Raw genomic sequence first — 14235 nt, forward strand, 5'->3', positions numbered from 1 at the left:
TCGGTGTGTGTGTGTGTGTGTGTGTGTGTGTGTGTGTGTGTGTGTGTGTGTGTGTGTGTGTGTGTGTGTGTGTGTGTGTGTGTGTGTGTGTGTGACATTTTCTTCGTTGCTCTTGCGAGACAACGCCTTCAACCATGTTTTCTCGAACTCCATTATGTATTCCCGACGCAGGTTCCTTTCGTTTTGTGGGTGCGTTAGAGCCTCAAATGTCCGTCCTTATTTGAACTGGTTTATGCTGTGTTTGGTGGTTAGTATTTCCCTTTGATGTGTTTTAATAGAAATATCAGAGTTCGCTATGTATTTGTTGGCTGAAGTCTCATCAACTATTTGACCTACTCGATCAATGCCTCTCAAAAGTCGCTAGCAGAGGCTTCTATTAACGTGAATGGTGAAACACACGAGCTGTTTGAAGACTGCTCTGGGGATTATCTCAGTCTTGTTCCTCTTCCCATCATTCAGTACCACGTATAGGGCCCCTGGGCATTCATGATGTGCCATTGCCTATTCAGACCTCGGCGCTTATACTCCGTTTCTTAAACGAGGCATGTTACGGGGGTCACCGTTGCTTGTTTCTGCATGCATGCGCCTGGAGCTACATCTTTATACAAAAAAGCGTAGCGTTGTTACCACGGACATGCTGATACCTTCCGCCGTTAGTTCGGCGAAATCTCCAGAGGAGAATGTCTTCTCGTCCATCTTTAAGTAATTGACCCGCCACGGTGATCTTGTGGCTATGGTACTCGACTGCTGACCCGCAGGTCGCGGTGTCGAGTCTCGGCTGCGGCGGCTGCATTTTCGATGGAGGCGAAAATGCTGTAGGCCCGTGTGCTCAGATTTGGGTGCCCGTAACAAAAGCTCAAGTGGTCGAAATTTTCGGAGCCCTCCACTACGGCGTCTCTCATAATCATATGTTGGTTTTGGGACGTTAAACCCCACAGATCAATCAACGATCTCCTGAAGTAATTAACGAAACAATCAGTGACACAAACGGATGCCTGTCGCACGGGTGCACATAAATATGAGACGCAGCTTCCAGCTTTATCCTGCCGGCAGCGGCGAGGTCACAACTCTAGTTCTAAGCGACACACTCTTCTGTTACGCCGACTAAAGCGCGTTGTTCAGTGGGAGCAAGAGAGAGATGGTGTGTCGAACGGCTGTTGGTTCCTTCTCTCCCGATTATTGTTGTTGTTGTTGCTTCCGACGCCATATATAATTGGTGCCTGGTAACAAAAAGAAAGACATCGCTCCTTGGCTTGTCTGTGTGTTTATTTATTTAGTTACACACTCTCTCATTCTGACTCTGACGTAGAGATCTCCGTGAAATTCAGCTGCGGGGCCACTATTCAAGTGGTGAGCAGCTGGAAAGTGTTTCAGGCCTAGCTGCTAGAAAAGAGGGGGCGGGGGGAGGAGGGGGCTCATTTTATCTTTCCATCAAAAGCAACGCTGGCTTTTTTTTTCCCATCCTCTGTTCGGTTCACGTTTCTTTATAGTTATATTTTAACTCTGCAAATATTCCCCCGTTATATTCTAGCCCACAAACACACAAAAAAATGTCTCTCCTCCTTTTTCATTCAGTCTTATTCCTGCGCACCTCTCTTCCCGTCTTTGTTGTGTCACTCACACGCTATTCGGGGCATTTGCAGGTTGTATGGTCCATCACACAAAAGGCGGCGTTGGTAGGTTTGCTCGGGCACTATAAGACCTTTCGTGTAAGGCATCCTGCGAGTCTTGGTGAGGGCTCGCGCGGAATTTTTTTCCATTACGTCTATTTAGTGATTTATTTTTCTCTTATTTTTCCTCTTCCTCGTGCTCACGGAGTACATGACGGCTCTTCGTTTTCCATCTGACGCGTAGCCAGAGCTCGCCGTCACTCTCGTCTCGCAGTTATCGTCGCATGCTTCTGTAAACGAGCAGGCTGCCTGCTTTCAGGTGTTGATGAAGTAGCCTGCGGCAACCTGTGGCACTTTGAGGATTGAAAGCTACTCGAAATGTATAGTGTGCGGCACTTGTTTTTGGTGGCCTTAATCGTATGCTTGGCACTGACAGGTAAGTCGCGTCGCTCCCTTAGCTGGAATTTACCTCGTGACCTTTATTTTACAGCGTTTAAATTGTCGGCATGTAGTGATCTGCTGTAACTGCTTTTGCTCGGAGATTATACTATGAATAGTGGGTTACAACCTACGAATAAATAACCACTCCGCCCCCAATACTACAGTGGGCCTGTCATTCACTTGTGTAACAAAGCTATTGACGATTTCGGTTCTCACTATAAGCACTTTTTCACTAATAATGCAAACACTATGCATAAAATTAATAAATGTTCGCCGTTTCTTGTTAAATTGTTACGTTTGGCTGAGCCGTGAAGCCGAAATTTCAGATAAAATTTGCCAACGAGTAAAGTTTTTTCGACCTAAGACTATCGAAACGAACCCGTGCTTATACGGCCTAGTCATATGCTTGAAATGTGGCAAAGGTGCCGCCCTCTCGAGGCGTCGTGGGAAGGTGACCGCTGTGGGTGGAGCTCACATTATTAGGATGCAACCGACCGTAGTTTATATCTGCCGATCGGGTCTGTTCAGCCATGCACCGATGTTTGCTCCTGTGTTGTCTTAAATCGAAACTGCTCTACAGTGACTACCTTAAAAAAAACTGAATCAATATATAATTGAAATCGACACTGCGAAGGCCAAACAGCACACAAAAAGCAGGGAGCCAAAACGACTTGAAACGGCCTCGGCTAGCCTCATCCCGGCGAAGGACAGTCAGAGAACTATGGACTTTTTATTATGGCAACGTATAGTAAAGACAAAAAACTATGCGCATTTATAAACCGCCCATGCACATTGTCGCTTTGTAAAGCGTTTAAGTTCTACCCACTTTTAAACTTGTCACACATTCTCCTTACCTTTAATTAATTAGATGCCCTGTGCACCACACCCCAAACACCACGCTTTTATTCTATTCATTACCTTCAGCTGTGCTTTATAACGCAGTCAACCACTACAGCTGAGTTTGGTGTTCTTGGGCGGGGTCGCCACTGACTTTCGAGTGAAATTCGCCAAACGACGAGCAAAAAGTCGCCAAAAAAGTTGCCACTCTCCAAATGTGTGGCTAGTGTGGTTATAAAAATCCCAGTGCCATCTATAACCACTCAAATATCTTGACGTTTTTCAATGCCAATCGCATCAGTCGCTTCGCCACGGAGTCGCAGAAAAAGGGTATTCATGCTCGAGCAGCGTTCATAAATGCTAGCGCCTCATAACAAAAGTTTGTGATGATTTGAATCGTAACGAATACAGAGCGACGCAGTCGCTACAACAACAAAAGTAGGGGAATTTTTAAAGCTGCAGGAATGCGTAGCATTCATGCACATTTAAATCGTCGCACTTATTCGTCGTGTTCTCTTAGAAGCACACAGTCACGAATGGAATCATGCAGAGCATTTTTTTTAAAGCAGCTCATCCTTGCGGAAAAGTAACAGTAGATCATTAGACAACATATGTGCATTGCAGAAGCAGCCGAGGCGAAGAAGGACAAAAGAGACGAGGACGAGCAGGACAACCCGACAGATCAGATGGTCAAGAACGAATGCTGGCTGAAGCCAAACTCCCGTCGTTGCAAGGATTATGTGCCACGCTGGTTCTACGACACAACGTACTTGCTTTGCAAGCCGTATCTCTACGGCGGCTGCGGGGGAAAGAAAGTTAACGCGTTTAGGACCTACGACGAGTGTATGAGGCGCTGCACGTTCGAGGTGAGTCCGGCTGGATTTTCGTTTAGTTGGCAAATTTTCACGACTGCTAGCTACAGTGTCGCTTCTTGGCATATGCTGGATTTTGACGGATAGCACAAATGAAATGACGTTGCGTAACTGTGCATTTCATGTTGTGAAGTGGCTGACGTCTTGCACATAATTAAGCATCAGTTTCACAAAAAACATTGTTAGAGGAAAGGTAATGGTACTTGGTCAGTGGAAAAACATGGCGTGATGCCAATGATCAAAAGATTTGGTTGGCTTTTTTGAGAAGGATTTATAACATTTAGAAGGATAAGGCCGCTTTAACTAACTAACTAACTAACTAACTAACTAACTAACTAACTAACTAACTAACTAACTAACTAACTAACTAACTAACTAACTAACTAACTAACTAACTAACTAACTAACTAACTAACTAACTAACTAACTAACTAACTAACTGGCGGATTAACTAATTAACTAACTAACTAAATGACTAATCCACTGACTGGCCGACTAACTAATTAAATAACTCAACAACTAAGCAAATAACTAACTAATCAAATAACTAACTAACTAACTAACTAATCAAATAACTAACTAACTAACTAACTAATCAAATACCTAACTAACTAATCAAAGAACTAACTAATTAACTAACTAAACTCATTATGTTTGTCTATAGTGGTTATGGTGTTTGACTTTGCACTCGCAGGTCGCGGGATTGAATCCCGGCCTCAACGAGCGCATTTACGAAAAAAGACGAAAATGTTCTGGGCCTGTGTACACGTGAAAAAAAAAAAAACCCGGTGGTAAATTTTTGAAGCCCTCCACTAAGGCGTCTCTCATAATCATATCGTCGTTTTGCGACGTTAAAAACCAGAAACTTTTATTTAGAACTAACTAAGCTTAAACTTAACTTGGTATTTTACGTTTGGTGTACTGCATGTGTTAAATGTACAGGCGGATGAATATCGGAGAGAGCCACTCTCATCGAAAATCCAAGCTAATACGTTGTGTCCGATAAAATACGATATTATATATATTCAAGTTTGTTAGCATTGAGGGGGAGAGATGAGAGTAGGGGGAGATGATTGTTAGCATGGAGCATCATAAGTAAAGGGTTTAGATAACAACGTAGCTGTAACTGGAAGCTCTTTACCTAGACCTGCTAGCAACTAATATAACGCGAACCGTATACAGATGTCGTGCAAGCTCCGAGCGTTTGAACTACTTCGAGAGCGGCGAGCCGTATTAAATAGGCATAACTATACAACTTCCGAAAATCTCTGGAGTGAGGTCACAAGTGGATCATGCAAATGCTGCACCGCCACATACGATTCCTAAGTCTCGTTCGGAATAAAATAAATCTTGGACTGTTTGTATGTCAACAATACCGCCTTTTTTAATGATTAAACTACATGGCATTAGGCGAGGCGCTTCTCCCAGATGAGAGGAAAAATCTATCTAAAGATGGCTCCAGGTACTGATTAGTATTTGTTTGCTGCATGCCAGAAGTATTAAGACCAGCGGCAGTATAGGCGGGTGAATAATAATCGTGGAATAGTTGCTTCTAGGCTGGATGCGCTAAGCTTACCAACTTTCCTGGTTTGCGATGTCACTTGAACGTTAGCAGTTATAGTGGCAGTATAGCACAATGCTTGTACATAACTATAAAATTTACGCACATAATGGCATACGCGGAATACAGTGGACGTGCATAACACGCCCTTCATCTTTTGCATTATGCACCCAGGTTCCTGAAGTAGGAGGAAGGTCCGGAGGCCAGGCTGGTCCGCAGGCCAGATTCAAGCGAGAATAGGGCACGGAGAATGACATCCAGCTTGAACATGCTCTTGACTTGTTGTTTTAAAGTTAGGTGTTTGTGTTGCGGGAGGTATTAGGTTTTAAATAAAGAGTGAGCGTTGGCCCTACATGATGTTGTTCTTGCTTGGGAAGGACGCGCGCGCGCGCGCGCGCACACACACACACACACACACACACACACACACACACACACACACACACACACACACACACACACACACACCTGGTGATTACGTTATTACGAATGATGTAATCTGCAATCGTGACGTCACCATGTCACCACGATACGCCAGGGCCTATGACCTCATTATGACGTGACAGCAAAATGTAAAATCACGAGATGGCGTCATCAGATGACTTCGTCTCTTTGGCAGTGCTATCCTCGAGGCAGTGTAAAAACCATCAATAGGCTGATGCCTCCCCCTCTCCCCTGGAGTGCATTAATGCAGCAGAAAAGATGGCTTCCGCCATCAAGTCGTTTTAGACGAATGCGTAAGAGGCCGCGACCACGTGTCCTGTTTAGTGGGTCTCCATTCGAGAAAGGAGGTGAAAGAACAGTGCATTTATTAATTTATGATGTAAACACAAAGAGCGTGACGGCAGATATAGCGTACATCACGACTTCTGCAGCGTTTGGAACGCAAGATAAGTCATCTCAGCTGCAGGAAAGAAGGCATTGTCTACGAGTTTTGAAACGGTTCGCATTGCCCTGGCACCCGCCATAGACGAAGTCGCGACAGGTTCTGGATGAACTGTCGAAGTAGAAGGATGGGACGAAGGCACGGCAGGGTCCACGGTCAGGTGGGAAGAAGCACTGCTGGGGCCCACGCTGGGCGCTGGAGGCTGGAGTGGGAGAAACAGGCTTGTATGCCGAAGTTTGCAAAAAACATTTGCTATTCGTTGTGCTGACTGTGACCACTACCTCATCTCACGTGCAGTCTAGGTAGGAAATAAGTTATATAAGTCAAATTAATCTGTAATTGGTAATAAATGAATTCCTTTTGCGGACTGATCAGTTAGCACCGTAATGAATTACTTCTGGGGAGAAATTTCAAGAAAATTAGTAATTAGTTTCTACGTCACTTTTGGTGCAAATATAGCATGCCCACTTTCTTTGTGACATAAAACATTGACAAGAAAAAAATGTCTATGTATCTACATATTTCACTGCAGATGTCGTCGAAAGACAATAGTCTTGCGTATCGAGTGAATGAACAAAACGCTTATTTAGTGTTCTGCGCAAGAGAATCGGGCTCCGCCATGGTGGTCTAGTGGCTAAGGTACTCGGCTACTGACCCGCAGGTCGCGGGCTCAAATCCCGGCTGCGGCGGCTGCATTTCCGATGAAGGCGGAATTGTTGTAGGCCCGTGTACTCAGATTTGGGTGCACGTTAAGAAACCCCAAGTGGTCAAAATTTCCGGAGCCCTCCACTACGGCGTCTCTCATAATCATATGGCGGTTTTGGGACGTTAAACTCCACAAATCTAATCTAATCGCAAGAGAATCGGTGACTGGTATTTTGGAGGCGCTGTGTTAGAGTGCCTCGAGCGTGCAGCGGAAGCGAACGAGCGCACCTAGGCCCGTCACACATAAACATGAGCGCTATCTAGCAGTTATCTTGAAAAATGAAGCGCGCGGCGTGTGCTCCCGTCTCAGAAGCGATAAGGTGTAGAACGCAAGGCGATGTGTAGGTGCCACTATCGTGTCGTCTTAGCAAAGCATTGGAAACGCTTGTTTTTTCGTGCAAGCGTTGCATTGTCAGCGCAACGTGACAAACGCTACGGTCCTTAGAAATACTTATGTATGTTTTTTACAGTATAAAGAGATACGTACAGAATATTGACGTGTTGTTATTGTGCTTCAAATATGCGCAATAATTGCTTTTTAATCGGCAATTGCACAAGTATGAACCCTGAAACTTGAGCAATATTGGTGGGCGCTGCAGATGGGGCTGGATTTCGGCCGTATCGAGTATTATTTCGGTGGACAAACAAGTCTACCGACAGACAGACCAAAATTTTTGCACCGAAGGTCCCCAAGAAAGACTATCGTCTTTAAAAGGGAGAAAAATAACTAGGACAGGTTGATCTGAGTGCTGAACGACAAGCGTGGAAACCAGGCAGGACTACGGAAAAGCGGGTAGTCCCTGAGCTCGAACCTTGAAATAAGGTAGCTTAAGGTAACTTAATGTCAATTTAATTCCCAAGTAGTCTAATTGCTTTTCAAAATAATATTAATGTTATGTCATTACTTTTTTTCGTCAGCTGTAACTTATAGCGTAAATTATTTACATTTTGAAGAATTCTAAAGTAAGACGGTAATTTCTGCTCGTGTGCGATAACTGACAGGTAATGTCACTTCTCTTAATATGCGGTTGAAATCGCTTTAAATAAAAATCACGGTGTTTATGCAAGAACTAAATTTGTTCGTTAATTCAAGGTGCCTCATCTTACAACACCATTTGCAGCTTGTCATCGACCACCTGCTATAGATCCTAAGGATCCTGAGTTAGTTGTACACCTTCCACTCGACAGAAGCAGCAGCAACGACGACGACGACGACGACGACAACAACAACAACAACAACAACAACAACAACAACAACAACAACAACAACAACAACAACAACAACAACAACAACAACAACAACAACAACAACAACAACAACAACAACAACAACAACAACAACAACAACAACAACAACAACAACAACAACAGCAGCAGCAGCAGCAGCAACAACAACAACAACAACAACAACAACAACAACAACAACAACAACAACAACAACAACAACAACAACAACAACAACAACAACAACAACAACAACAACAACAACAACAACAACAACAACAACAAAGGTTTTCCCTGACACGTGCTCCTACTCACCCCAGTGCTATGGATGCACGTGTGTCCGAGTGCGTACGCGACTGACGCGTGTGACAGGATGCAAAGGAGAAAGCTACCACGGCTCACATCCTTCGCTATTTTAGGTTATATCTGAGAGAAGTCAGTGAGAAAACGAAAATCCCGCCACAGCGTGAGGCTGCAACGATGATCTACGCTCAAGAGACACAACTCAAGGCCGTCCACTAGGTCTCGACAGCTCTAGAGAGGCCGCTACCGAGCGATACCGAGGATAGGGGGCTGCGGCTCTCTCAGACCCGCAGAAGGAGCGAGGGAGCAATACCTCGAGGAGCAGAACGCACGAGGCTGACATAAAGGCCACTTCCCGATGAAAGCTTGTCTTCCCTGCTCGGAGGGAGCCTTATCGACTCTGCAGGCATTTTAGTTGAAGTTCTCTCTCTCATGCGCTCCTAAGAAACGAATGAAGCTGTATATTAAGAGCAAACCTGGTCTAATCCGCAACGAAGAGGAGTAGGAAAAGGATTTAGGGCCAATGCGTTAGAAAAGGAAAAACAACCACGCAAAGTAGAACCCTGAAGACTTGTGGCCGTAACATATTACAGCAGAGGTCTGCGGGCTTTTTGTTCAACGACCCCAATGCTGCAACCACTATGTACGAGAAACCGCTTCACTTGGACAGCTATTGCTGGGGGCTACTTTGCATTTCCAGTAAGCAGTTGGAGAAACGTTAGCGAAGAAAAAAACTGCAATGAAACGTTGCATGTCTTTGTGTACAATGCATGCAACTTGATACTTATGTCAATGTAACAGATCTATTTAGGCCTGCAAATATTGTTAACAGAAAGATGCAAAGCATGGGAGATAACAGGGAACCACCGAACAAAACAAAACATAAAAATGTAGCAGGAAATCTTGACACCTATTCAGCGACCTGAAGTTTACGGTGATTTAAATGTAATTGTTCAAATCACTGACCGTCGTGCTATAGTTACGTTTGCATGAAATAGTAAGCAAGCATTGGAATTTTGCCAGCTTCGTTCGTTACTACCGGAAGTTTTTCCGGTTACACGGTTACACCTATCTGCCTTCTTCCCTTTAAATTTTTAGACTCGCCCTTGTCAGGCCTGGCAGTCACGTTTACTTCATGCAGTCAGGTTTATTTAGGGCAAAGTCGCATATTGTTTGGCCATACATGTTAAAAAAAAAACAACTATGCTTGCAGGTTTCGTGTAGCGCAAAGAAAAAGCCTTTTTTTTAATACTTACCTGGTGCCGGGATTACCGTGATCAAAAAGCCTTTTTCCTCTAACAAGCCGTAAGATTAAGGTAATAATGACAAAGCAGATATACTCCATATTGCATAAATCATATAAAAACTATGCAACTATGAAAAAAGTGCTTGCTTTGTCGAACAAAATAGTAAATGGTAGTAATAAAAGGTCTTTAGGTCAACTGAGGTCTAACGAATAGTTTCCTCTTTCAAAGCATGTAATCGGCTTTTATATACAGTTTGTTCTTTTTGTCTGAAAAGCACGACATTTTAAAGGAGCCAGAGCAGACTTTTCTATGCGCCTTTTTCGACGTAGAGTCGCTTGCCTAATTTTCTTAGACGTAGATTAGACACCACAGACGAGCGATTCACCAATGCGGTTCACAAACAATATACTTTTTGATACATCGTCTGCGCTCTCCACTGCAGCTCCTAAGATGCCACTGGCTTCAATAATTATAGCTAACACGTTGAGACATGTGCGAAATATGCACGTCAGAGCATTATAGAATTGTGCAGCACGTGCATGAAACCTTTCTAACTGCAGGAGTACTTCGAAAGTAATCACGGTAACGCTCGCAAACACAAATGCCGATACTAACTTAATCAACTGCCTAGAAACGAGCTCGCCAAGGTATGCTTACCTGTAACGAAAGCGGCTACCAACAACACTGCCAACATCGCGAGCCGACACATTTTCGACAAGGAAAGATGGCGGTGACCGTTCGCGATTGCCGGCGCCTCGAAGTATCAAGTCGATCACTCGAGCTCGCGCTACTTTTACCTTGCGAGGAAAGGATGTTCCGGTTTTCTGGGCGCGCCGTGTTGACGTACGTGTCGGCACGTGGTGGTACAAGGCATCGTCTGCGCGCCAACTCGGACGAGCAATGCCGCTAGTGTTTTGCTTGATCAGGCGGTGGGATTTTCCCCAAATTGCCAGTGAGCGAGAAATCATACCGGTTTATTTCGCAGCTAAACTGAACCTCGAGAGTTATTCCGATTCGTTTTTCGTGCCACTCTTTGACGCCGTGCGTTTTCCTCCATGTCATTTTTCAAGAATAAGTGGACATATTTTGTGTTAGGAGAAGTAATAATAAGAGTAATACACATATAACATATGTGTTTAGCAATACACATACACATACACATCTGAATTTACTGAGGCTCGTTTTGTTTATGTTTTTTTTTTCAAAGTTTGTCACGTGTGATTCCGGTCTGTTGTAAACATTAGTGGTGGCAATTCCTGTGCGATAAACACCTTAAGTTTCAATGATAAATATATCAGAGGACGCGTGTGTTTATAGGATTTGCAAAAAAAAAGAAGAAAAAGATACTGTGGCTAAGCCTGCGGGGCTGCTGACCCGAAGGTCGCGCCATCGAATTTCAGTCGCGGTGGTTGCTTTTTTGATGGAGACGAAAATACTTGAGGCCCGTGCGCTTAGATTCAAGTGCACGTTAAGGAATGCCTCGTGGTGAACATTTCCGGAGCCCTCCACTACGGCGTCTGTCATAATCCTGTGGTGGTTCTTGGACGTTAGACCTCAATAATTATTATATTTCTAAAAAAATTGCGAATGTATAGTGACGTCCTGCAGCTTTTGCATATATAGAAATGCTCATGTTAATCATTCAAAACTTCTTAACTAGTTGTTAATCATCTTTTGTTGCTTTTGTTAATAAGTTGAACGTCACTTCAGGTGCGTCTCCGCCTCAGCCCACAGTCCCTGTATGAAGGCGCCTCACGTCACTGCATATATATATATATATATATATATATATATATATATATATATATACTGTATGGTCTGAAAAAAAGCGCACTGCATTTATTGAAATGTGAGAAGGGAAAATGACTATCTGAGTAATTCAAATGGATCTAGCAGTTTTTCTCTGTAAAAGACGAGGCGTAATCATGGGACGTACATTTGTTCGGTCTAGCTTTGTTTCACGCTGCTTGGCTATCTGCGGCGTCAGGGCGCAACCTGCCGGGGTGTGCGGTCATTGAGGGCACAGCTGACTCATGTCTGTCAGTCAGGCATCTAAGGGCCAACCGACCGACTGACCCACCGACCGACCATTTTGACTGACGCCCTAGCCTAGCAATAAAGCGGGCTTTGTCGAGCGAAACTCGGAAAGGATAAGCGAACTTAAGAATACCCCGAAGAAAGCAGAAACATCTGGAAGCGCTGTAGACGAGGACGTGAAGGACGTCCTCCGGACATCCTCCTACCATCCGTTATGGTGGAAACTGTCGACACCGTATCTTAGGAAATGTTTTTCTTCCAAAAAGATGAAAATTGACCAAGAAACAGTGCACGCCCGCTGCTTTTACAGAAACACAATAAAAAAAACTGTTTCTCTATTATTAGTAAGTCTCTTTTACACAGTACGACAAGGCTTGTCGCGATTTGACCCTTGGCAAGTGAGAAAAAGCGTAAAAAGAAAATGCATGCGACGACGCCACTGTGAATTTAACACCACAATAGGCATGACGTCATAAATTTTTGAAGGCGTCTACCAGAGCCTATGCGGTTCCTATTCAACAAAAATGAATTTTGAAATAAAACTTTGACCTTGATTTTATCTTTGATTGCTTAATGTATGATGGCCAAATGAATTAGTCAGGTTTTCAAAGTGTAATTGATCAGTCTAAACTGATTCATTGGTTGACGTCAGGATCCTTTTGATATTGTTCGTATATGTGAGTATTGTTCCACAACATTGAATGTAGCAAACTTCGTTGAGGTTATTAAAACGTGTAATGAGACCACTCTCCATAAAAAAACCAAGCCAACAAAATCTTCACTGTGGTGGGTTTTAGAAATTGAGCATATTTTTAGAGCACATTCATAAACAGTGAACTGTCAATGAACTATTGATATCTAAAGTTCATTGACTCGGTGGGGTGTTTCTTATAGATGACACTGTTTTCCGCTAAGTGGAAGTTATGTCATGTCTATGCAGTAGTTGAAAGGAGAGTTTGGGGTTACATTAATATGAATTGACATTAAAGCAAAATGCTCAAACAGGCAAGTCGAGAGCAGAAAGGGCGTAGCTTATCGGGTCACATTGGCTTATAGGAAGTGTTATATTGGACAAACCGGACGCTGTTTGTATAACCGATCAAGTGGCCCTCTCCTCTGCTATGAATGGAAGAAGAGTAACTGTTATAGAAAAGAACCTGCAGGATTTTCCGGCCCGGGCTCAAGCCACGCGGAAATTATGTGCGGTGAGGCATAGCATTTCACCTGCTTCCCGGGCCCGCTAGACTGCGTACAGTTGGTCATGTGAATAGGAGCTATTTAAAGCACGCAGTCATAGCTCCTCGAGTCCTAAGTTGTACTCTCTGTATATTTACTCGGGTATCTCTGTATTTCCAGAAGATATGTGCCAGCGAAAGCTGTTATGAGATCACAACACGGGTCACGCGTGGCGTCGTAGTTGTTCGCTGCTGCGGCTGCCGCCGTGGTTCGTAACCACTCATCATAATAATCATCATCATCATCACCACCACCATCATCATCACGACTACGTCCACGGCAGGACAAAGGCCTCTCCCATGTTCCACCAGTCAACTCGGTCCTGTGCTTGCTGTAGCCACCTTATATCTCATCTGCCTACCTAACTTTCTGTCTCCCCCTAACCCGCTTGCCTTCTCTAGGAATCCAGTAATTACCATTAATGACCAGTGGTTATCCTGAATGCCTCTCCCATGTTCCGCCAGTCAACTCGGTCTTGTGCTTGCTGTAGCCACCTCATATCTGATCTGCCCGCCTAACTTTCTGTCTCCCCCTAACCCGCTTGCCTTATCTGGGAATCCAGTCAGTTACCATTAATGACCAGCGATTATCTTGTATGCCTACGCGCTACATGCCCGGCCCATGTCCATTTCCTCTTTTTGATTTCCACAACGATATCCTTAACCCCAGTTTGTTCCTTGATCCACTCTGCTCTCTTCTTGTCTCTTAAGGTTACACCTATCATTTTCCTTTCCATCACTCACTGCGTCGTCCTCAATTCAGGCTGAACCCGTAACCACTATCAAAAGACAAAAATTTAACACCAAAGACATGTGGTGACATAGTAGGATTTGAACCCGGTTCTACTGCGTGCCAGTCCAGTATTTTACTAATGAGTGGCGATGGTACATGCATGGCCTCGTTCGCAAACTTGCCTTAGACAGGCTTGATGTCGTGACAGGAATCGTGTTAATATGAGTAGTAAAGCGTTTTAGAACATAAAAGGATCAACCAGGCGTCACAAAATGCGAATAGCGTTACGAATGGGTCTTCCAATGCTCCAATACATTACAAAAACTTGTTCATCACATATCAACTGTGGAACATACCCACTTTAGGCGTAACTCTTAATTGTCGTCAGCCTTTGAATGAAACACAAAATTCCCCAAAAATTCGCATGAAAGTCGTTGCAAGTGTTCAGCGGATAGCACGCTTCTCCGAAAAATGACGAATGATAGCGTAGCGAATGCCGGCCTACTACATAAAGCACGAGTATTTATGGCATAGTGGGTACCCA

The 14235-nt window shown here is 44.0% G+C and overlaps 2 protein-coding genes across 3 annotated transcripts in view; one reads left to right on the top strand and one right to left on the bottom strand.

The window, feature by feature from the left end:
* Positions 1–5673, top strand: part of LOC119171412 (kunitz-type serine protease inhibitor PPTI-like) — a 122622-nt gene extending 116949 nt beyond the window's left edge. Inside the window, exons 1-3 of one of the 2 annotated variants that reach the window (XM_075892919.1) lie at positions 1888–2046; positions 3513–3754; positions 5496–5673. In XM_075892919.1, the coding sequence (XP_075749034.1) occupies positions 1989–2046; positions 3513–3754; positions 5496–5561 (366 nt within the window). In that variant the 5' untranslated portion in view covers positions 1888–1988 and the 3' untranslated portion in view covers positions 5562–5673. Of the gene's footprint in view, positions 1–1887; positions 2047–3512; positions 3755–5495 lie in introns of those variants that run through there. The other variant, XM_075892917.1, reaches the window with a different exon arrangement.
* A 440-nt stretch (positions 5674–6113) lies between these two features.
* The window catches only part of LOC119172095 (BPTI/Kunitz domain-containing protein), a 39754-nt gene continuing 31632 nt past the window's right edge, over positions 6114–14235 (bottom strand). The window contains exons 5-6 of the mRNA XM_037423086.2: positions 10484–10563; positions 6114–6409 (exon numbers count right to left, since the gene is read on the bottom strand). Coding sequence (XP_037278983.2) covers positions 6222–6409; positions 10484–10563 — 268 coding nt within the window. The 3' untranslated portion in view covers positions 6114–6221. The remainder of the gene's footprint in view (positions 6410–10483; positions 10564–14235) is intronic.

This window comes from Rhipicephalus microplus, chromosome 4, assembly GCF_043290135.1.
Source record: "Rhipicephalus microplus isolate Deutch F79 chromosome 4, USDA_Rmic, whole genome shotgun sequence".
NCBI classification, from domain to species: Eukaryota; Metazoa; Arthropoda; class Arachnida; order Ixodida; family Ixodidae; genus Rhipicephalus; species Rhipicephalus microplus.